General features: G+C 39.7%; 1 protein-coding gene across 1 annotated transcript in view; it reads right to left on the bottom strand.

Annotated features, from left to right (window-relative positions):
* Nucleotides 1–543: 543 nt before the first annotated feature.
* LOC121440461 (transmembrane protein 185A-like) overlaps nt 544–25,353 on the bottom strand; it is a 28,488-nt gene continuing 3,678 nt past the window's right edge. The window contains exons 2-7 of the mRNA XM_041641225.1: nt 14,708–14,884; nt 12,123–12,330; nt 6,609–6,692; nt 2,455–2,631; nt 1,790–1,913; nt 544–794 (exon numbers count right to left, since the gene is read on the bottom strand). Coding sequence (XP_041497159.1) covers nt 550–794; nt 1,790–1,913; nt 2,455–2,631; nt 6,609–6,692; nt 12,123–12,330; nt 14,708–14,884 — 1,015 coding nt within the window. The 3' untranslated portion in view covers nt 544–549. The remainder of the gene's footprint in view (nt 795–1,789; nt 1,914–2,454; nt 2,632–6,608; nt 6,693–12,122; nt 12,331–14,707; nt 14,885–25,353) is intronic.

Here is a 25,353-nt window from a genome sequence, read left to right as displayed (position 1 = left end):
TTGGGAAGGGCTCACTGATGAAGCCCTGCAAACCTGCTGTCATCCTGCCTAAAGCGAAATTTCTGTACAGCAGGGACAGGGAAAGCAAGGTTGGACTGTATCTGAACACAACAGGTGTGCACAGACCTAGTTACAGTCCCCACTGGCTACCTATATCAGCACAGTTGAGCCACAAATGGAAGTGGTCCCATAAGAACCACATCTTCCAATACTTTAAAAGAAATTTAGCACTAGAAAATCTGCCAAGACCACAGATGTGCTTCTGCAGGTCTTGGCAGCAGTTATCCCTTGGTGGGTACCACAGGAATGAGAACACACTTCAGGTACCCATACAGAAAGAAGTGGTTTTTTTTTTCTGATGTGTCACTGGCATCCGTATTGGTAGACACCCTTAGTTCCTGCCACCTATGTTCTGTTATGAGTGGCTGCTTGGCACTGGACGCAAACAAGGCTTCAGATGGAGGTCCGCAGTTCTAGGCCTGGGTTGAGGGCAAGGGAAGTGGGAGTGTGCGTTCCAGTGCACTCACACTCCAGTCCCGGTGGTGTGCTTTAGTCTGGCATTTCAATATTTAATTTGGGTGGAGGGAGGACATATTTGCCAGGGCTCTGGGTGATGACCACCCTGGTCTTCTTGCGAAACATAGGTGCGATTTTAGGAGGTTCTGGAATGGGAGTTTCTTCTGTTTCCTCATTAGCTTCATGGTGGAGATCATATGAAATGTTTCCATACTCTCTCAAAAATGGGAATATTTCAAGCAGAAACTGGCAGAAATCTTTGCGAATACCAAACCACCCTGAAAAATAAGAATTTTTTTCTTTCAAACACTAGGGTTTCATGTCACATTTCTTTCCTGAACAATGAGTTTTAATGGCACTATATGCCACTGCATTCAGTTTCCTCACAAGTGAAGGTTGACCAGGATCTAATTGCCCAGTATGCAGAGGGATTTAAATCTCCACATCCAAAGTTCTCAGAGTGGGACCACAGGCCAGTAGTGGTAGCATCCCCAAGTCCCTGTTGGAAGGTGGTTTTCCAGCCTCCAATCAGAGCTCATAGTTGAAAATGGTGAGGTAGGCTAAATAGTGCAGCTTTATGTGACTGGATTTGGTTTCAGTCCCCAGCACTGGCAAAGGACTGTGAATTGCTACCCTTTCTGTGAGTTTAACCCCAAATAAATAAACCTTTCTTATACCCCATTCCGGAATATCGTGGAACTCTTTTGTACACCAACCAAAGACTACCTCCAAAGTGCGTGCCATAGTATATTAATTAAGACAGAGTAGCCTAGCTCCATGAAACAGAAAATATTCTATTCTATTGAGGAGAGATGGGTAGAAAGGGACCTGGGATGATTCTTGACATTTTGCTGAAAGATATGGATTTTTCATGGGCCCAGAAAAAATCTAGAGTCCATTTTTAAGGAGCATAGAATGAGAACTCAAAGAGACACCTGCCATGTCTGGTTCTACCTCCACTTGTCCCTGTAGTGTGCACTGCAAATGAGGTATAATACAGACTAGCATCCCAAAGCAAATGTGATAGTATGTCCTTTCTGAGGAGCACTACTGCTCTTCCTCATCTTTATAGTACCCAGAACAACTTCTAAACTGGGGTCCTGAGATTCATCATGTCACAAAGCACAGTGCATGCACAGACAGAAGACACACGTGCACGCGCACGCGCGCGCGCACACACACACACACACACACACACAGAGAGAGAGAGAGAGAGAGAGAGAGAGAGAGAGAGAGAGAGAGAGAGAGAGAAAGTCTTAGTTTATGGACATACAGTGATTTCCTCCTTTCTGTCCAAATGTTGTTGCCATCAGTGTGATCAATGACAGCCACAGGGGAACAAATATTGGAATACAGGACAAAGCATTGTGGCCATCCAGTTTGTGAACCAGCAGGATCTACAGAAAGACAAAGTCAAAGTGTTATTGATGTGTCACCAGTAAATAGACCAAGTCTGCAGCTGTCCCCATTATAATCCTTCCCCATGTCACCTACTCCATGTCTGAGAAGAAAGAAGGCCACCATAGGCAATAGCACAAAAACATTTATCCAGGGAAAAAGACCATGGGCTATTTTGCATCCTTTCCCAGGGTCAAAGTCCACCCAGCTGAAAGATTCCCACTGCCAGAAGTTTTATGAGAAACTCCTCCCAGGGTTTATTCAAAGGAATCAATAGTATCTAGTCTAGAATTCCCCACCAAACTCAATACAAAACCAGGATATCCAACACTCACTTGCAGAAAGTAGAAGGTGAACATGGGCTTACATCTAGAGTTGTACTGCTCTCTGTGAGTTCTGCAAGCATATCTCATTGTCCTAAATTCACTCTGAACTTCCTGTCCTCCACACAGACCACAGTATACCTACCTAGTTATGGCAGATGGGCCCCAGATAAGGGTGGGGTGTGGGAGCACAAGAAGTTTCCTGTAGAAAGGTTACCTCAAAAGTAAGAAGAGGCACCACAATGGTCATCCAGCTCAATGCCATGGTTATATGTGTCCTACGTTGTTCTGCAATCACATCCATAGAGCGCAGGAATAGCACAGACCAAACGATGTAATAGAGGACCACCAGGCACAAGAAGGACATGAGGATCCACAGAGGGACACACACGACCTGCAGAGGAGTAGAAACAGTGTCTTCAGAGCTCCTCTGTAGCCTCTAGTAGCTACCATTATCACTTGGCTGGGTCTGTTCAGGTAGTCAAGGGCACATGCTACAGACAGTCCTCCTGTCTAGGACTTCTATGGAGATGGTATGGGAAATATCACATTTGCCGTGGGATTTCTGTCCAGGAATGCTGTCATTAGGCCCTCTTCCCTTCAGGTAACAACCTTCCAGTTGGACCTCCACTTCAGCATATTTTAAAGTTTTTCTTACCAAATTCCCTCCCTCTCAAGTCACTCATTTTGTCATTCACTCACTCCCAAACTTCCTCACTCCCAGTCATTCCCACACTCCCTTCCTTTTCTCAATCACTCCCATAATCCTTCACTCACGGGCACTCCCACTTCCTTCCTCTCAGTCACTTATTACCACATCCCCGGTCTCTTGCTCTCTAACTCATCACTAACATGGTCACTATTACACACATGCTCCCAATCCCATATTTAACCATCATGCACACCGGTCATTCCCTCAGGTCTGCAATCATTTACTCTGCCATGCTCCCTCATATTTCCTAGCTGGCTCTACATACCCTCTGTCAGTCCACTCATTTTCTCTCATTCTTGGCTATTCATATAATTCTCTCCCCCACTGTCACTCATGTCCATTCTATACCACTAGAATCATTTCTGCTTTCAGCACCAGAACCACTCTGTCTCTTCCTCACTTCCTCTCACACACTTATTCACACTCCCTTGCTTTCAGTCACTCTCACTCACTTCTTCATACTTCCTCTTTTACATCCCTACCTCCTCCCATCGCTCATTCATATAGTCTTTTACTCAAATAACCCCTCATGCTTACTCAATCTCTCCCTCTGTCTAGTTACTCAACATAAGAATTCTTCCTCAGCTGGGTGGTGGCGCACACCTTTAATTCCAGCACTCGTCAGGCGGATCTCTGTGGTTTACATGGTAAGTTCCAGGACAACTAACTCTCACACATTTGCATTCTATCAAATTTACTCACACTTTCTCACCCCCACTCTCACACTCAGTCTCATTTTCATTCACTCACGCAATCTCGTGTACTCATGTCTTCACTTTATTTTCACAGCAACTCACTTCCTCAATCACTAGTGTGTATTGGTGTGGGGGGATGTATGGGGTATACACATAATTAAGTCTTTATTTTTTAACTGAGTCAAAGTTTTGACATGTACTTTCAAAACCTTTTCCTCAGCCAGTGATCTATCTTTTCCTTTATTTTAAGAAGTCTAAATTGATAATATTGTCTTATAGAGCATATTATTGATGCCATTAATAAAGAATGCTTCACTTAATTGCAGGCTTCAAAATTTTTCCCACCTTTCTTTTAACAGTGCTATAATTGCCATTTCAGCTTACACATGTGATTTGAGTTGTTTCATGACTTTTAGGCCTCTTGAGTAGCTTGGAGTTCTTGATGACAGGTTTTGTTACAATGTCTGTCTATGTATTGCTTCCAATAGCTCCTCTAAAGTACATCCGTGATGGTGTTAATTTATTGGTACTTCTTTCACGAATAGAAGGATAGTGGTTTTAATATCTTCTTTTGCTTTTTTATCAATTATAAGATACATGCAGTAAGACTGCTTCATTCATTTGGATTAGTACAGGGTTAAGAATCAGGTTCCTGTTACCTAATTGTGGAAAGCATTCAAGATTCCTTTTTTCTTAACATATACAAGTGGATGGCTGGCCACACACACACACACACACACACACACACACACACCAAATATATATTAAGCACCAAAGAAAACACAATCCATTCAAAATTTAAAACACTGGTATAACACCTTGAGATACAGTCTCATGTAGTATGGGCTGGCCCAGAACTTGCATGTAGCCAAGGCTAACCTTGAATTTTTTATCCTCCTGTCTATACCTCACAAGTGTTAATATTACAAACATGTGCCACCTGGCCTGGCTTACTCAGTAATCGGAATGAATCCAGGGCCTTGTGCATGGTAGGCAAACATTACAAACAGCTACAGCCACAGCCCAATCTTCTTTTCTAAATTATTACTACTTGAAACAATACTGTATTCTCTAGTGCATATCTTCTGATGTTTATCAATGTTTATCTTATCTTCTCCACCCACACACTCACTTTTAACCAAGTGTTAACTGAAGCCATGGTTTAGAAGAATGACTTACAACTTCACTGCTCAGGAGCATAAAATGTATGTATATGAATAATCTCAAAAGGTATCCACCCAACCTACACTTTTCTTTTTAAAAAGATTTACTTTTATTTTATGTATGTGGGGTGTTTTACCTGCATGTATGTCTGTGCACCAAGTTTGTGCAGTGCCCATGGAGGCCAGAAGGCAACAGATCCTCTGGAATAGGAGCTATTTCCAAGCCATCAATCCAACTCCATATTATTAAAAAAGTCTGTGTGTGTGTGCGCGTATGAATGAATGACATGACATGACATGCATGGCAGGAAAGTAAAAGAAAAATGGGAGCTGGGCAGTGGTGACACACGCCTTTAATCCCAGCACTCGGGAGGCAGAGGCAGGTGGATCTCTGTGAGTTCGAGGCCAGCCTGGTCTACAAGAGCTAGTTCCAGGACAGGAACCAAAAGCTACGGAGAAACCCTGTCTCGAAAATTCAAAAAAAAAAAAAAAGAAAAATGGGGAATATGTTGGGAAGGAAGGAGTCTAAGGTCAAGAGGAGTCTAAGGTCAAGAGGAGTCTAAGGTCTAAGGACAAGAGAGAGTAAAACATGGTAAAGGAAAGGCAAATACATGTTTTCTCTTATATGTGGAATTTAGATTTAAACATGTATATATGACACAAAAGTAAAAGGTTATAGGTTTGGAGAGGAGAAAGATCTAGCAGGATGGGGGAATAAGAGAGGGTAATGGGGACAAACTTAGGCAAACAACAATGAATAACATATACACATGAAAATGTAAAAATTAACCCCATTATTGTATACACTAACTAAACATATCAATAGTTAATGAATCTGTTAAAAAGTTTCAATCTTGGGGCTGGAGAAATGGTTCAGTGGATTAGAGTGCTTGCTGGTCTTGCACACATGGTACCCACATGGTGCCTCACAATCATCTGTAGCTCCAACCCCAGGGAATCATATGCCCTCTCTTCTGGCTTCCTCAACCACTAAAGGTATATGGTATACTGACATACATATAATACTCATATACATAAAAGTAATAAAATCTTTAAAAAATCTTTAAAAATTTCTTAAAAGTTTCTGTCTTATAACTCAGTAACTCTTTCCTAGAATACTTTCTAAGAAAACAGTAAAATATTAAACAAGGATTTTTATAGCCAAAAATACACCAGAGATTTGAGATAAAAAGTTCTTGTAATGTTTATAGACTAGCAGGATAATTATGATTGATAATAATTAAATAGTTTAAAACAGCTAAAAGAGAAAAACATTTTGAACACTCCTTGCACAAAAACATGATAAATGTCTGAGGTAATAGATATGGTAATTAAGCTGATTTAATTATTACATATTATAAATATACAATAAAGGGTCAGACTCTTCCCCATAAATGTAACTAGGGTGTCAGTTAAAAAAATTCAGAAAATTTAAGAATATATATACATATGGGAACATTTTGAAATCAAAAGTACTAGCAGCAACTAGATGTTTCATAAATGCAACTAATGAATCAATGAAGCCTTAAATGTCACATTTACAATGACAATTTCTTGATCTGAGCAAATGCTTACACTACATTAAAACAAAAGAGCAGGATACAAAATCTTACATACAGAGTAACCTCAAGAGCTTATGTACAAGGTAATAAAACCCTCTATGTTAGCCCCCAGCACTGGTGTTATATGTGATCATTAGTCTGCTGCTCACATGCTTGCTTGTTTTTTACACGTCTCCTGCAATAAATATGAATTACTTTTATAATAAAGTGTTTGTTTAAGGATTTAAAAAGCTACATACAAGCCAGGGCCAATGAATGATCTTGTCCAGTCTTAAGGCAATGAATATAAACTGAAGAATGTTGACCGAGCACAGGATTTCTAGCTAAAAACAAAAAAAAGAACCAGTTAAACAAGTTGCATTTAACATAGTGATTATATGTTTAACATGCTAGCAGGCAAGGCAAATTATAATATGGTAAAACTTTAATACTACTGTGCTGCTTCTGATTATTTGCCATTAGAAAAGCACAGAAGTATCATGCTTAGGGGAACTGTGCACAGGTCTTTTTGTCTAATCCTTATGGTCAGCTGGTGCCTTGGCCATTTCGCTGTTCAAGATCTGAGTGCTGTTGGCCAGATCATGACCTTTCTAGAAAAAAAGAAAGAAAAATAGGCAATCTGCAGTAGATTTCCTCCCAGCTTCCTTTCCATACCTACCGACAATCATCTGTACTTATAACCACCCTCAGACTTCTTTTTACTTCTACCCAGGACTCTGCCCTAAATTTCATGCCTCCTTTCCCAACTCTTTGAGGACCTTCTCACCTCAAGCTAACACTCACAGATTCGGTGTTACATCTAATTCTGACTATGCTACTGACCTTTCCCAGTAAGAAACTAGTTGCCTGTAGTGGCCTGAATGTGACTAGTCCCATCATCTGAGTGGCACTACTGGGAGGTGTGGTTTTGTTGGAGTGGGTATGGTCTTGCTGGAGGAAGTGTGTCAATGCTCAGGATACCACCCAGTATTACATTTGACTTCTTGTTGCTTGTAAGATGTAGGACTCTCAGCTACTTCTCCAGAACCATGTCTGCCTGTATGCTGCCATGCTCTCTGCCATGATGATAATGGATTGAACCCCAAAACTGTAAGGTAGCCTGATGGAGGAAGGTCATTGGTCATTAGCTAATAAAGGAACTGCCTTGGCCCATTTTATTGGTTAGAGGATAGGTGGGAGGAGAAAACAGAACAGGATACTGGGAGGAAGAGGAAGTGAGCTCAGAGTCTCGACAGCTCTCCTCTAGAGAGCAGACGCCTCAGAGAGAGACGCCATGCCCCGCTCCCGGGATGAAGCTCCGACCCAGGATGGACTAGGCTAGAATCTCCCCGGTAAGCGCACCTTGGGGTGCTACACACAGATGATTAGAAATGGGCAAAATTAATATGTGAGAATTAGCCTAGAAGAGAATGGGCCAAGCAGTGTTTAAATGAATACAGTTTGTGTGTTGTTATTTCGGGCATAAGCTAGCCGGGCAGGCGGCTGGGGTGTTGGGGACGCAGCCCCGCCGCCGCCCTTATTACTACAGTAGCCACCCCAATTAAATGTTTTCCTTATAAGAGCTGCTGTGGTTATGGTGTCTCTTCACAGCAGAAACCTTAAGTAAGATACTGTCAATTCCCAATTAAACTCCAAATGTCCAAATATATGTAAGTTAATCTCTCCTGTGATTCAGTACCCCTAGCCTAATCCCCTTTTCTGCTGCAGTCCAGCTTTTTGAGATAGAAATGGGTACAGGAGGCCCTATTGTCTCGTCCTCCATTCCAAGCAACTGACAACTTCCATCCTACAAGAAAACTGTCTCCACAAAGGCCCTCAGTACCAATAGGTGGAATATTTGTACCTGTATCTTACTGGTCTATTTGGAGAATGTTTCATGGTTGGCCAATCCATCTTCCTTTTTACTACTATCTGAGTTTTAAGAATCCTACTGTACAGTCTTGATATCCTGTGAGTACTCAGAAATCTCTCCTTGGGTTCCCTTTCCAGTCCTTAAAAGGTTACATTTCTAGCATTCCAAACTGTATCCCTACTAGTGAATCACACAAACACTCATTTACCTCACCTGGGGTGGGGAAAGTTTAAGCAACACTGCAGCTTACCATATTGCCTAGTGATTGGTTCTGAAATCTGCCTGCAAGCTAGCCTTACTGCTGCACGACAGGTCCAGTGTGCAGGTGTCACATGGCTCTCTTAAAAGCACCTGTCATTAAACTGATCCCCAACTTAGCTCACCATCTCCTGAACCCTGTCTCTCCCCTTCGTACCACTGTAAGACAACACGGCAGCCTATTGAGGTCTCCACATTCTCATATTCAGTCATCACATTCTGCCCATTCTCCCAGGCAACCTTATTCCCTCTTTACTGATATTATGACTTCCTAAGTCTAGCCCAGGTTTTCACTCACCCTCCAAAAACCAATTCCACAGTTCTAGTCCCTTGAAGATGGATGAATGACTCTGCACCGAAAGGTCCCCAGGCTGCTTTTATCTGGTGACAGACTTCGTCCTCGTCTATAAACATATTTTTACTCTAGAGAACGCTCTACCAGCTCTTCACCCACATCTTCCAAATCCAGCTTTTAATTCTAACAGCTGCTGAAAATACTGTTTGTAATTTTGTTGCACCAATACAGATAACACAGTGGAAGATAAGGGGAAAAACAAACTATTTCAAGCTAGGAGTATGCATGGTACAGGTGCCAGTCAGTTTTCCTGGTGCAGAGTTCACTAGGATAATGAGAGCACTTCAGTGTATATTTATAAGAAATTATTTTCTCTCTCTCTCTCTCTCTCTCTCTCTCTCTCTCTCTCTCTCTCTCTGTGTGTGTGTGTGTGTGTGTGTGTGTTTGTGTATGCACGAGGATTCACTCACATAGGTACACAGGGAGGCCAGAGATTAAGTGTTTCTGTGAGATATTTTGGTCATTGAAGTGCAAAAGGTACCACCACACAGTGGTCAGTGGTCTGAAAAGATAAGTTACTGAAAGAAACCTACTCTATTTGGTTCGAGGCATTTGTGCCAGGTCCTAGTGAATGTGGAATAGAGCTCAGCAAGCACAGAGTAAGTAAGAAATAAGGCAGTGAATAAAGCATTGGAGACAGAGTAATATGGAAGAGCTGCTCTGTGACTAGAAAGAAAAAAAGATGACAACTTTTTTTTCTCATTCAGATGAGAGAGAGAGAGAGAGGAGAGAGAGAGGGAGAGAGAGAGAGAGGATAGAGAGAGAGGAGAGAGAGAGAGAGAGAGAGAGAGGAGAGAGAGAGAGAGGAGAGAGAGAGAGAGAGAGAGAGAGAGAGAGAGAGAGAGAGGATGATGCACAAACAAAGTTTCTGGGATAAGTGTAGCCAACTTCTAGAACAAATTCTGGAGAGACAGGCCTGAAAACAGAGAAGATGGAGAACATGGAGGTTTTTAAGAAGGGCAAAGACTCAAATACCCCTGGGAAATTAGAGGTCATGTGTACAGACAGAGGGTACTGGACTGTACCACCTATATCCTTGCTTCCATATTGACTCTCCAACTCTAAAAATCACTGTGATATATTTGTTTCCTAATTATACCTCTCATAAAATTTTAGTGTTGTGCATATTTTGGTGATAATATACTATGTGCAAACCTGTACCTTACCTATAAAGAGAATACAACTTTCCCCATTCTTAACCACAAATCAGTATATATTCTTTGAGGTCGATAATGCTCTGGCCCTGCTAATCCATGTCTGGCTGAAGCTGCAAACCATAAACCTATGATGGTTTTGTCCATCAATCAGGTGACTTTTTTCAGCAGTCTTTGGTAAGAAGTCAGAGGGGAGTAGTACAAAAAAAATAAGAAGTGGTTGGATTTACTGAAGGTTTTTAAAAACTACAAAAAGAGTAAATGAGGGCTGAGAAAGGTACTCTCCCTCTACAGTATATCACATTCACTCCATGCCTTTTCAACACTTCTATAATAGAAAGATCCCTGTCCATCAAGACTAAATCCTTCTTGATACTCTAGGTACTGTTCCTGTGACCTAGCTCTATCACTATACCTTTCTCTTGGGATTTTGTTTTAAACCTATCCCTAGGTTCAGCCTCCAGTTCTATATGTTCCTTCCAGACCAGCTGCAGTCTCCCGTTTAACCACACAGGTTAAAACAAGACATGTTCAGTCACACTCTGTACTTTATTTGTGGGGGATATTCTCTACAATTCTCTGTGGATATCCGAAACTGCAGACTAAACTAAACCATTTATATATTGTTTTATTCCCAATATGCACATACCTATGATAAGAGTTTAATCTATAAATTAGTAACAATTAAGAGGTTAACAACAATAATCACTAAACAGAACAACTCTAACAAAATACTATGATCAAAGTAGCATGCATATGCTCTTTTGTAGTTGCATTTAATTTGTATTTGAATAAAGCATACCTGAGTATTAGAAAAGTAAAACAGCCAAACTGGTCAGCCTTACAGATCAGACAGTGCTGACACACACCACTAGTAGCAACACTAGTTTGCCATAGAAACCGTGCTGCACGCCCTTAATCCCAGCCCTAGAGAGGATTATAAAGGGAGGAGAAAGCTCTCAGTCACAGTCTCATTTTGAGATTCCTGGAGGCAGGATCACCATTTCAGACTGAAGGAGAGGTAAGAAGGTAAGAGCCAGTGGCTGGCTGTTTTGCTTTTCTGAACTTCAGGTTGAACCCCAATATCTTTCTCTGAGGTTTTATTAATTGTACACTAATTTTTCTCCCAAACATCTTATTTTATACTACATTTTTAGACCAAAGTTGACGTCAAGCAACTAAAAATCACAGAAAATGAAATATCAGATGAGAAGTATGTGTGGGAGGATTTCTAACGCATCCCACTGTCCTCCAAATCTATTAGTGCATTGCTTTGTGTCCTCAGTTCCTTTGTAGTTAAATGCTCTGGCATTTAACTATCCTTCTCAGGAAAACAACCGCACCTCTCTCACAAGGTTGTTGTAAATATTTACTATGCTGCTGCTATTTATGAGGTGACCATGCAAATGCTTGGCCCAGATTAAGAATACTATAAATATCATCTACAACTGTTTTCACTATTATTAGTCTTAGTATTTTATTTAATTCTATAGCTCCTCTTCTTGGGTCTAAAGGGCTTGTGTATATAGATACTTGAAAAAAATTTGCTGAAAGACTAAATAACATATGGGCATATCGGGACAAGCCAACTAGAAGGCAGCTAAGAAGTGACATCATAGGGGATGAGATAGTGAGACAGTTAAATTTTATGTGTCAATTCAGATGAACTATTGTACCAGTTATTTAATTAAATACTAGGATAAGTGTTGCTGTGACAGCATCAAGTTTTTAAAGGTGACTATTCTCAATACTGTAGGGTAAGTGACCCTTATCCAAATGGAGGCTTTAAATGCAATGTCTGAGGTTTCCTGGAAAGGAAGAAATTCAGCCTCCAATCTGGAGTGTCAACTCCTGCTGAGTCCCCAGCCTTCCTGTCTGTTCATACCAGCTCCACAGCCATGTGGATCCATTCCTTGAAATCGCTCTCGTGTCTGTATCTCTGTAAATCCTCTCGGTTATTTCACAAGACTGATAGACACAGGTAGCTTATAATATAGAAAGCTAGGAGAAAGCTGAAGACATTTGTTCCTCTGTAAACCACAATCAGAGTTAAGGATTAGTCTGTTCTTCACCTAGGGTAAGAGACTGACATTAGAGTAAGATTTTAAAAGATGATTAAATACACAAATCTTACCTCTAGTGACCTGTCATGCCTAAAGCCCCAGACACACGCTGCAACAGATACCGGGGAAACAAAGAACAATGGCATGAAGACCAGAAGCCAGAAATGACTTCCTCTTTCAATTCTGTCACAGACCAGAACTTCAAACATCAGCAGGAGCAAATGGATGCCAACAGCAATCAACATGGCTTTAAACTCCACACATGTTTCTCCTTCTGCTCTAAAAGGGGATGGAAGGAAAAGAGAAGAAAGAAAAAATACAATTCAGAATCCTCAGTACAAGGAAAAAAATCCACAGCAAATACCAACTCAATTCACATTCTGATTTTCAACTTTTAAATATTAAAAAGCACAGAGGAGATGACATAGAGAGCTAACTTGAACCTATCTTTAATAGACAATCTTTCAAATCTCCATAACCACTTATGTTCATAACTTTAAATTCAACTATAAAGAGACACTTCCAAGATTATTCTATTAGCTACTTCTGTTGTAAAAAAAGTTCTGATATCTCTTAAGTCTCACGATCCTTTCCATTGAGTTAAAAACAATACACACCATATTTCATGTAATACTATAAATATTACTTTAGTTTTATCTGCAGGTATAGTTTAAATTCAAGAAGATATACCAATTTTCTTAGGTGCTACTTTAAAACACAAATAAAAAGTAATAAAATTCTTTTATTAATCTTTATTCCAGTATAATATACTGTAAAATAAAAAGTTAAAGTTGTGCTCAAAGTTCAATTAACTGTATAAACATTAACTTTTAATAAATTAAAATTGAAAATATAATGCATTTGAGAGGCCTAAAATTCCATTCAAAGTACAGATAACCATTACTGACACATTTGTCCTATCGGTGATAAGTATTCTAGAAATTAGGACAAAGAGAAAAGAAAGAAGGTTGCAGGTAATTCCTGTACAACTCACTGGCATACTACTGATTAATGGTCACAGGGGATGACTGTACCTGTGCATAACATACATCTAGCCAGCCACAAACACAACTTCTTTACTTTCCTTACTTGAAAATATCAAAACAGAGAAAGGGGGCATATAACTTTTAGGTATCAATTAGTTAATTTATTTTTGAGAAACATATAATAGAGATGTGAAATTTTTGTCATAAAAGAGATAAATATACAAAGATGGTGCAATGGTTAAGAGTGCTTATTATTCTCCCAGAAGACTGAAGTTCAGTCCCCAGCACTCACAATGGGTGGCTCACAACCACCTATAATTATTCTCCCAGAAGACTGAAGTTCAGTCCCCAGCACTCACAATGGGTGGCTCACAACCACCTATAATTATTCTCCCAGAAGACTGAAGTTCAGTCCCCAGCACTCACAACCACCCATAACTCAGCCCTAGGCATCTATCACCCTTTTCTGGCCTTCATTGGTACCCTCACACATGGGACACACATTCACACAGGCACATGATTAAAAATACAAAATAGCTGCACGGTGGAGGCACATACCTTTAATCCCAGCACTTGGAAGGCAGAGGCAGGTGGATTTCTGTGAGTTTGAGGCCAGCCTGGTCTACAAAATGAGTTCCAAGACAGCCAGGGCTACACAGTGAAACAATTGTCTCAAAAAACAAAAACAAAATCTTGAAAAATTATATTATATTCTCAAAACAAAAAAGAAACATTCACACAAGAACATGCTTCATTTGCTAAGATTCTTAGTGTGTAGCTTTAGAAGTCCTACATACCTATAGGATATGCATTTCACACAGTCTAAACTACAGCTTTTTTTGTTTCTTTGTTTTTCAAGACAGGGTTTTTCTGTGTAGCCCTGGCCACCCTGGAACTCACTCTGTAGACCAGGCTAGCCTCCAACTCAGAGATCTGCCTTCCTTGGCCTCCCGAGTGATTAAAGACATGCACCACCACCACTTGCTTTTGTCCCTAGCTTTTTTAAAGAGTTGATAATCAAGAACCTTTAAAGCTGAAGTGGCTTTCTTCTATCCTTTTTCCCTTAAGCAGCTCTTTGCCTCTCTGTCTACCTCCCTAGCTGTTCTATCAGAAACTTTTGCATTTTTCTTCATGCTCTCACTCGCTACTTCTTCCCCTTGCCTCTCTTTTCTCTGAAAAAGGAAAGGGAGAGGCTCCCATAGAATCCAGACACACCAGGCTTCCTCCACTTCCATGACCCCCCAAAGCTCTGCCTCCTTTCTTAACACCTGACTCTCAATTTATCTCATTCCCTAGTTCCTATCTGAGGGACTCATGGCCTTTGGACCAAGCTCACTCTCTGACATCATTACCAGTTTACTCCAGGACTAGAAGAGTAGGAGAAAATGAACCCTAGATCTAAAAATAAACTGGAGAAGACACACAGAGTATTTCTGTGTTTCTTAATCAGCTATGGTATAACATTTCTGTATTTGGGATCTTTGGGCTATCTAGGCACTAAACCATCCAAACTAACACATTTTTTTTATAATAACAAGCATGTTTGCTGGACTGCACTACTCACAAAACTTTGAATCGGAAGAAATTGTCCTTACGGCATCTTTGGTGAGAACCGCCAAGATTTTGTTCTCTCAAGATATAGACCAGTGAGTTTTATAAAGCAGTATTACCGATATTGAGGATTTCGTGCCCAAACTCCGGTTCCTACTGATGCTCCAACAATGACCATTAACTTCCACAACCATATTGGAGCAAAGACAGCCCAGTAGCTCCACTGAATGATTCCATCCAAACGAAGGGCCAGTAGCACAGAGAACAGCAGCAGACAGGCATAAATGAGGAATTTACTAGAAGAAAAGAAAAATGATAAAAAGAACTCATTTTAATAAACAGCTGATAATGAAGAGAATTAGAGACATATTTCAGTTCATAAAGTCATTAATTCAGGGATGCAGAGATGGTTCAATAGTTAAGACCATTGGCTGCTTTTCCAGAGGACACAAATTCAGTTCCCAATACTTAAAAGACAGCTAACTGCTATCTATATCTCCAGTTCCGGGGGTACAACCTCTTCTTCTGGCCTCTGAAGCCCTGCACACACAGGGAGCACATACATACATGCAGGCGAAATACTCATACACATAAAATAAAAATAAATAACACATTTAAAAATCACTAATTCAACAATTATTTATTTAAAAGTTCTATGTAGAAGACATTGTGTTGGGGACAAGAAAACAAAAGCAGGTAATTAAGTCTCCTGCTTCCAAAGAATTTCTGATAGAATCTGTATACAGAAAGGCATGATTAAGATGCAGTGTAATATTTGTGTAAATGGTGAGAAGGCGGCTAGAAAAAGAAAGTATGGGATCTGGCTGAGGTAGTAGGAAGAAGAGACATGGTGACCACCGAACTTCAGAGGTAACTGGAGGTTTGTTAGACAGACAAACAAATTAGATGAGGAAGCATGCCAAACAGAAGGAGCTAGTTTTACCACAACATGGAGAGTGGGGGAAAGTCAAGCTCTGTCATTGACTATTTGATTCTATTCTCATAAAGGTATCCCTTTGGACATTAATGTCCTGATAAAAATAAAAATAGCCAAGTATGGTGGTTCAGACCTGTGATCCCAGCATTTAGGTAGCTGAGGCAGGAGGAACATTGTGACTTCCAGATCATCTTGGCCTAAATAGTGAGTTCCAAGCCAGCCTGCAAAATATCATGGAATCCTATCTTTTTTTAAAAAAGATTTATTTATTTATTATGTATACAGTATTGTCAGTATTCTGTCTGCATATGTGCCTGCAGGCCAGAAGAGGGCACCAGATCTCCTTACGGATGGTTGTGAGCCACCATGTGGTTGCTGGGAATTGAACACAGGACCTTTGGAAGAACAGGCAGTGCTCTTAACCACTGAGCCATTTCTCCAGCTCCCATGAAACCCTATCTTAAACACAAAACAAAGGGGGCTACAGAGATGGCTCAGCAGTTAAGAGTACTACTTGCTTTTGTAGAGGACCTGAGTTTACTTCTCAGCATGGACAGGAGATGGGTCACAAATGCCTATTACTCCAACTCCCGTGGACCAGACAGGCAGAACCACACTAGTGGCATTCCTTCATACACACATACACATATGCATAAATAAAAAATATTTAAAACAAACAAAAAACACACAAAAGGAAAAAAAGCAGTTATCTGTCATATTCATATGGCGCACATATTTAAAATAATATATATTACTTTAAATGCCTGAGTAAATTACAGATACATCTATATATACACATACTCATGTCACAAATAGAAAAGACTTTGGTAGATGTCTTCGAAATAATATGATATTACATTGTCAAGCACATCTACTTCTAGCCTTGATATAAAAACAGGACTAAGATTTACCTTTCCTGTCCCCAGTACCTCGTGAGGCCCCACCATTTGCTGACTACAGGTAGTTAGTGGCCCCTGGGGAAAGGAAAGATACTTCCTTCAGTGGCATAGTCACTGATAAGGAGTCTATGTTTCTGAAAATAATCCCTCCCCCAGGAGTCTGTAAGTGACCCTAATGAAACCCAGTGGCACACTAAAATAAATAAAGACATGAAAATGCGGAAGATCTGTGGGGGTGGGAAATGAACAGGAAGGGCCAATGGCGAGTGAATATGAGTTTTAAAAAAATGCATAATATACATGTGAAAATGCCATAAAGAAACCCATTATTTAGTATAATCAACATAGCTAATCAAATTTAAAAATTATCTCCCCAGCATAAAAAAAGGAACTGAACAAAATATACAACAGTTTGGCAACAGGCAGTGAAGAACAGAAGGAACTAGGAAAAGTAACAAAGAGGACAAAAGCAGCATTGCCAGGGTTTACTGACAGGAGGTAGTTTGTAGGCTGTAGCAGGAAGACAGGTGGATCTCTTTAAGTGAGGCCAGCCTGGTCCACAGAGTTGAGTTCCAGGACTGCTATACAGAGAAACTCTGTTTCAAAAAACCTAGATAGATGGATGGGTGGATAGATAGATAGACAGATGGCACCAAAGGCCAAGAGGATATTTGGTCATGTCACTCAATGGCTGCAACACTAGGGAGAATTGGCCCTGCCTGTTACCTGCTGCAGCACTCCAGAGAACAGGTCCTACATCTTGCCTTAGCAGTAAAATAGAGTTGACCCTGATGACAAGGGTGGGGGGAGTGAAGGAAGCAGAGGGTGGGGAGTGAGCAGCAGAGAATATGAGTGTGGGAGATCTGGCCCCAACCCTCATCTGCTATGTGGTGCTGAGGGAAAGATGACCTCCTGATGTGGGATGTCCTTTTGTATATGTGTTACTTTTATTGGTTAGTGAATAAAGCTGCTTTAGTCTAGGGCTTAGCAGAGCAAAGCCAGGTGGGAATTTTTATATATATATACACACAGAGAGAGAGAAAGAGAGAGAGAGAGAGAGAGAGAGAGAGAGAGAGAGAGAGAGAGGGTAGGCAGAGTTAGGGAGGTACCATGTAGCTGCCAAAGGAGACAGACACTGGATCCTTACCAGTAAGCCACAGCCTCAAGCGGATAGATGATTAATAGAAATGAGTTAATTCAAGATATAAGAGATAGCTAGAAATATGCCTGAATCATTGACCAAACAGTGTTGTAATTAATATAGTTTCTGTGTGATCATTCGAGTGGCTGGGAAACAAACAAGCAGTCTCTGCTTACACCCTCCTCCTCCTAGCCCCCTAGCTGCATCACTCAGGGAAGTGGGCCCTGTACCTTACCTGGACAGCATAGCAGAGCTGACCCTGTTGACTTGGCTCAGGTGAACTGCCAGGAGAACAGGAGTGTGGGAGACCTAGCCCCACCCCTCATCTGCCATATGGTGGGGTGACCAGTGAGGGAGAAATGGTCTTCCACCCCACCCCCTTCACCATCTGTGGCAGGCAGGAGAGCTGGCTCTGAGGTCATGAGAGTGGGAGAGCTGTCCCTGCCCCTCACTGGCTGTAGTACTCAGGAGAGTGGCTCCTGCACCTGTGCAACAGAGTAGAGCTGGCCCTGGTTGTGTAGGTGTGGGTGAGCTAGCCCAGAGGACTTGAAAGCAGGAGAACCAGCCCCAGCCCTTGCTCCTTGCTGCATAGGGTGAACTAGGTGGAGCAGTGATAGAGCTCACCTGGTGCTAAGGATCGGTGAGAGCTGAAGGGCTGACTAACGGTGCAACCACCAGACACAGAACCAACACTATGTATTAGCCCACTCCACCATTCACCCCATGTATTATCTGCAGGAGCACTTGAAGGGGCCGTTCCTGCAGAGCCAAAGCTGCAGAATCTTATGACACAGGACAACAGGATACCTAAGAGGAGTCCAAGTGAGGGCCCAGTATGAATAGTATAGCAGAAACCAGAGGCTTTGAATCAGACCAATGACTTTGCACTGAACATTTGCAAGTAAAGATGTATGGGCTGAAGGGTATATATTCTGGGAGTCACTGTGTAACACTACAGCTTCCTGATGATAGTTTTTCTCTTTTTTCTTTTCTCTTAAATTTTATCTTATGGGGGGGGGGCTGTTCAAGGGCAGAGGGAGGATACCAAAGGACGGGGAGATGAAAAGAATCAGGATGCATGATGTGAAAGCCACAAACAATAAGCAAAGTTAAAACAGAAACCCATGTAAGTATAAAGTTAGATAAATTAAAAGCAAAAAGATGGAGACGGGTATACCAAACAGGTATATTATCCAAAAGAATGCTGGAGTGACTTCATTATTATCTTTTACAGTATCAACTGTCTCACAGTTCTCTATGACAAATGGTCATAATTGGATTTTAGAATCTCAGCAGACCAAAATCATGTTTGTTTCCCCCCTTTTATTAAATATAGATTCTTTTCTCATACAATATAATCTGATTAGAGTTCCCCCCACCTCCAAATTTCTCCCCACATCCCCTCCCACCTGGATCCATCCCTTTCTATCTCTTATTAGAAAAGAACAGGCTTCTAGGAATGATATCAAAACATAACAAAATAAAATATAATAAAACAAAAAACCATCATACTGAGGCTGGACAAGCCAAGCCAAAAGAAAAATAAAGGAGCTGCAAGAAAAGGCACAAGAATTAGAGATTTACTTCTTCCCACAGTCAAGAGACCCATAAAATTACTAAACTGAAAGCTATAGTGTATATACAGAGGACCGCATGCAGACCCGTTCTTGCCCTGTGATTGCTGCTTCCTTCTCCGTGAATTCATGAAATCTGCTCAGCCGCAAAGTCAAGTTGTTTATCATCAGGAAATTCTAAGTAAAATCTGTTTACAAGCTCATTCATTCCAGGTGTTGGAAGACCCAAGCGCAACTAAGGTCTCTGTTTCTGTGTTGTTAGTTGGGGACTGTCCTTAAATACTACAGGTATATCTTTAGTCCTTGATCATAGGTTCCTGTATCTTGAAGCCAACAAAAGCATATTGAAAATTTCTCATTATTCATTTTTTAAACTTCTATTTCTACCATATTTCTCCCAATACCAGGATTTTTTTTCAGAATTCATATGATTAGATTGGGTTCACTTAAATCAGGCTAATCATTCCCTTTCCTGTTGTTACAGTGCCAAGGACTGACTCCAGGGCCTCATACATGATAGTTAAATACTTAAGCACTAAGCCCAACCCCTGACTAATATCCCTATTCTAATTCCAGAGTGTTCCAAGATTTTTGTTCTTTAGTTATACAAAAGTTTCCTAGTGTTAGGAAACTTCCAAACAGAATTAAGGCTCTTAATCAGGTAACCTTAAAATAGGGAGACTGCCCTGAATTTTTCAGGTAGGCTTAAGGTGACCATGTGACTTCCTAAAAGCATAACAGGAATGGGTTGGGGAAATGATTCAATGAGTTAAAGCAGGAATACAAACAAGCCTTACAACCTGATGTAGTGGGGCAAATCTGTAATCCCAGCAATTTTACAGAGAGATGGGAGGTGGAGACAGGGGACTCAGCCGAATTTCCCAGGCCAGCTAGTCTAAATATCCCGTATAGTATTAGAAAGAAGAGAGATCCTGCCTCAGCAAGGTGGAAGGTGAGAACTAACTGCTGAATGCTGTCTTCTGACTTTGATATGTAAGCCACATACCTGAAAACGCGCGCGCGCACACACACACACACACACACACACACACACACACACACACACCAATTAATTAATTTTAAACCAGGAAGAAAAAAATCAAAGAGATATGGCAAAGGGGGGAAATATTAGACACATTCCAGATGTAAGAGTTCATTCTGCCATTTCTTACTGCTGGATTTGAAGGAAAAGAAGGAAAAATAAGCCACAGAATGGAAGTAGCCTCTGAAACCTAAGAATGAGTTTTGGCTGACAGACAGCAAATAGGGCAACTTAAGTCCTATAATTTCAAGAAAATACATTCTATGTTTTTATTATCAGAATCATTTTTGCAATGTTTTTCTGTACAGGGACCTAAATTTTCACAACAGCCAAAATTACTTTAGAAATTGACTAATAGCCCAGAGCCTTCAGATGATTTGATTTTAACAATGTCAGACTCAAAACAAAGGATCCAAATAGTACATGCTATTCCTAGCGTTTTGGTAGATAGAACTGAGAAATAAGCCTGTGGCATTTTTTCACATTAATAACAGAAATTAATACTGTAAGTTTAAATATATCCATGAAGTCTCTTTTGTCATACCATATATTCCAGGAGCCTAGAATTAGGACATGGATATCTTTGGGGTACCATTGTGCCAAACATAATATAATAGAAACTATGGAAGACACCAGAAGATCCAAAGATCTCTGATGTTTATGAATTGGTAGATTTCCTATTGTCAAAATGGTCACGCTATCAAAAGTAATTTCCAGATTCAATGCTCAATTTCCCCAAAAAATTCCAATGACATTTCTCACAGAAATAGAGACAAAAGAATCCTAACATTTATATGAAACAGAAAGGCCCTAAATACACAAAGTAAATCTGGGTAATATTAACAATGCTGGAAATATCACAGTACCTCACTTCAAATGGCATCACAGAACCACATGTAACTAATGTATTTGACATCTTTGTCAAAAATCATCTGATTACATGAACAGGATAGAAGACAGCCTGTTAAATGCTGCTAGGAAAACTGGATAGGCACATGGAGAAAACTGAAACTACAGCTTTATCTCTCATTCTGTACAAAAATAAACTTCAAACAGCTGAGTCCTCAACAAAAGATCGGAAACTTTGAGACTACTAAAGGAAAACATATGGAACAGTTCAAGACGTAGTCAGAAGTGGTGACCCAATAGTCTAGGTAGTTAGAACAAGGAGAGAAAAATAAGATTGCAGTAAATTTAAAAGCATTTTCACAGTAAAAAAAAAGTTATATAACTAAGTGAACAGAGAGTCTACAAAATGTGAGAAAATATCTGCCAGTTATTCACCTGATATTAACATCCAGAACATTTAAAAACCTCAAAATGTAAAGAGTACACAAGTAAATTAATATATTAACCAATAAACTGAACCAATAATTTCAAATGAGAAAATACAAGCAGTCAATGAATACATGATAAAGGGGAAAAGCAAATCAAAACTACATTGAGATTTTATCTCATCCCAGACAGAATGGTTATCATCAAGAAAACCATAACAAATTCAAACAAATAAAAATAAATATTGGCTAGGAGGCAGTGAGTGGGATCTTATTTACTGCTATTGGGAATGTATGAGACCAGCCACTATGGAAATTAGTATATTTAAAAATAGAACTAACCATATGATCCAACTGTACTATGAAGTATAAAATTAAAATAATATAAGTCAGCTTTTAATAAGATAGTTGAAGGAAAAGTTTATTGTGGCAGTCAGTATTCACAATAGCAAGATTATGGATCAGCTAAGGTACCCATCAAGGGAATTAATGGAGAAAGAAAATGTAGAATATATACTCAATGCAGTATTATTTTAGCACAATGAAAAATAAAACTATATCATTTGCAAGAAAATTGATAGAATTTTAGATTACCCTGTTATGTGAAATAAGCAAGACTTCAAAAAGACAACTGTTATATTTTCAAGAGAAATGACATGGAAAAGACGTAGAATGTGAAAAGGGAGAATAAAGGACTGCAAAATAGGGCTGAATATGAACAGCCCTATTTTGCAGTGGTTTAAATGCTGAGAGCTAGTCCACGCCAATGGTAGTGTTTACAAGCTTTTGATAAAAATCTCATTTTCCTATAAAAATTCAGAGTTTACCATTTAAAAAAAAGTATTATGAGTAGTTTTTCCTAGAAATGTCTAGCATTTTCAAGATAATGCTTGCCAAAGAACATAATACAAATAATCAGTATTGTCCGTTGGTTGTCTTCTAAACGAAGTATGCCAGGCATACAATAGCTTTAAAATCAGTCACACCAGTGTGCTTTCCTTCACTCAGTCACTGTTGTATCAATGTACTTACTGTTCTTCCCAACTCGTCACATGAAGTATTAAATTAGTTTTGTACCCAAGTGTCCTACTTCTGAAGCTGGCATTTTTAAACGCAAGCATGTGGTACCCTAATAATCTCTCAAGTTACTTCTAAATGCCATCAAATTTTAATTTAAAGGGCTACAAAATGGCCCAGCAGTTAAGAGCACTTTCTGTTCTTACAGAGGATTAACCTTTGGTTCCCAGTACCCACATGACAACAGCTTTAGAGTTCTAGAGTTCTAGAACTCCAATTCCAGGGGATCCAATACCCTCTTCTGTCCTCTGTGGGTATTGCATGCATATGGTACATAGATTAAACAAGATACTCATACTGATAAAATAAAAATAATACTTTTTAAAAGATACCTTTCTGAAATGTATAAGGAGTTTAATGCTCAGGCTCATGAACAGACACCAAAGAGCTTACTCTAAGTATAAAATTTTAAAAACTGTTTTCTGAAAACTAAAAGAATGCAACTGGACCCTTTAGACCCACTGGGTTTCTCCAGTGAAATCTCCTGGGTTAACTAGAGTATGAATACAGGTATAAATAGATGCAAGTAAGCTACCTCCCAACACACACACACACACACACACACACACACACACACACCATACTCTAGGTAACATATTTATGTTTATGATGTGAGAGACTGGCTCTAACTGACAAACTATTATGGACACTCAAATTCTTTATAGCCTATTTATCTCATCTGATTTGTTATGCATTGATTCTTTAAGATAAAAGCAAGTGAAATATTGTGCAAATAATATATTTTATATATTGTTTCTGTAGTATTACTGAAGAGACAAGTTGTAAAAATCTCACTTGGTAATAATTTTCCTGACTACTGAATCATGGTTTAACCATTAGATATGACTGATCATATATTATCAGTCACACACCATCTACTCCTAAATTCAGTACGAGACCTTTATCTGAAAATTTTGGTCACCTTATATACTTATGACTCATCACTGGGAAAAACAATCAGAAAGTCATAGCATAATATTGGTAAATTTAATTTCTCGTGTCCTAAGAAACCAATACTCCTCCAATACTCTGCTTCCTTCCTACGATAGAATTTTCCAATGGTTTATGCCAGTTTATGCTCAACATATACACATGCAGCACATTTCCTCAGTGCCTCAAAATCCTGACCCTCAAAGAAATCACAGTCAATAAAAACTATGTAAGTTATCAAGTAATGGCAATATTTTAACAATCAGAAATTATACATGTAAATGGAATTTACATCCTTTGACGATTCCCATTGAAGGTAAAGCATTAATTCCACTATGATTGCTCAAATCATTTTTAGAACATGCCTCTCAGAAGTGCCTTAAGAGCCTGACATACATTATTTCGACTATATAAATAGTGCCAAATCTTTGCTGAGAGTGGATGTGAGTTTTGGAAACTGCCAAAATTAAACCAGTGCCAAATTTAGTGAATAAGATATATGATCAAACTAGGTGTCACTATTTTGGTTCAAAAATGATTATTATAATGCACTGAGATAGATTTTCTTAAGTGATTTATAAAACTGACTCCAAAGGCCATTCTAGAATATTAACAAGGGTTCTAAGCAGTGGAATGGGTATATTTTATTTTCCCAACTTCTTTGAATGATAACATTTGAATATAAAAACACCAATATAAGGTCTGCTTTGTATAATCATTTTACAACTCCTAAATAAAAGGTCCCTGTCTTAGTGTTCAATTGCTGTACTAAAACATCATGAACAAAAGTAACTTGGAGAGGAAAGGATTTTTATTTTACACTTCCCGGTAACAGTCCATCACTTAGGGAAGTCAGGGCAGGAATTCAAGCAGAGAAAGAACCTGGAGGCAGGAGCTGATGCAGAGGCCATGGAGGGGAGCTTCTTACTGGCTTAAGCCTCAAGGTTTGCTCAGCCTGCTTTCTTTCAGAACCCAGGACCACCAGCTTAGAAGTGGTGAACCCTCTTCTATCAATTGTTAATCAAGAAAATGCCCCCACAGGCTTGTCCACAGACCAAACTTGTGGGGGTGGCACACATTTTCTCAATTTAGGTTCCCTCTTCCAAATGACTCTAGCTGATGCCAAGTTGAAAAAACACTAGCCAAAATGGCCCCTCAGTATACTGAACATACTGTCATAGAAGGAAGGACATGTAGGGTAGAGCAAAAAGCTTCAGAAGGAACTTGACCTAGATTAGAATCTCGATTTACTTCACAACTGCCTGTCTGACTTTAGAGAAGTCCAGACTCTCTAAAATGAAACTGGCTGGGGCCAGAGAGATTAATCAATAGGCAGAGGCACTTGCCACTGGCCTGACTTGAATTTAATCCCCAAGACCAACATGCTGGAAGAAGAGAACTGACTTCTGCAAGCTATCCTCTGACCTCCATATGCACACTGTGCCATATGTGCACCCAGACATACACAAAACAAAAAAAAAGTATTAAAATTAGAAAATCAAATAAAATGAGGCTGATATCTGATATGTAGGGCTATTGTAAAGAGTAAGGATAATGAAAAATAAAGTGCCAAAAATGTGTTGACACATGGTGGATGCTCATAAGTCATTGCTATTATTAACAACTATTAATCAGTAAAAGTCAAGGCAATATTCTATCAGTGGCTTTATACGCCCACCAATGGATATGCAGTCATCCCTACAGTAATTTGTTATCAGTACTGACAGTACGCTCATAATGACAGATCAGTGGCCAACTTCTAAAAGTTTAAGGATTATTTGGAGTAACTAACACAATGTAGTTTTTACAATGCTAGAGAGAATCAAACCTGCATGTTAGACAAAAGCTCAACCACTGAACTATACCCTAACGTCAACAGCATGTATTTTTT

The sequence above is a fragment of the Microtus oregoni genome, unplaced genomic scaffold (assembly GCF_018167655.1).
Source record: "Microtus oregoni isolate MIOR12 unplaced genomic scaffold, Mior012 000067F_ref0000223, whole genome shotgun sequence".
Lineage (NCBI taxonomy): Eukaryota > Metazoa > Chordata > Mammalia > Rodentia > Cricetidae > Microtus > Microtus oregoni.
This window is presented reverse-complemented; position numbering and strand designations above follow the sequence as displayed.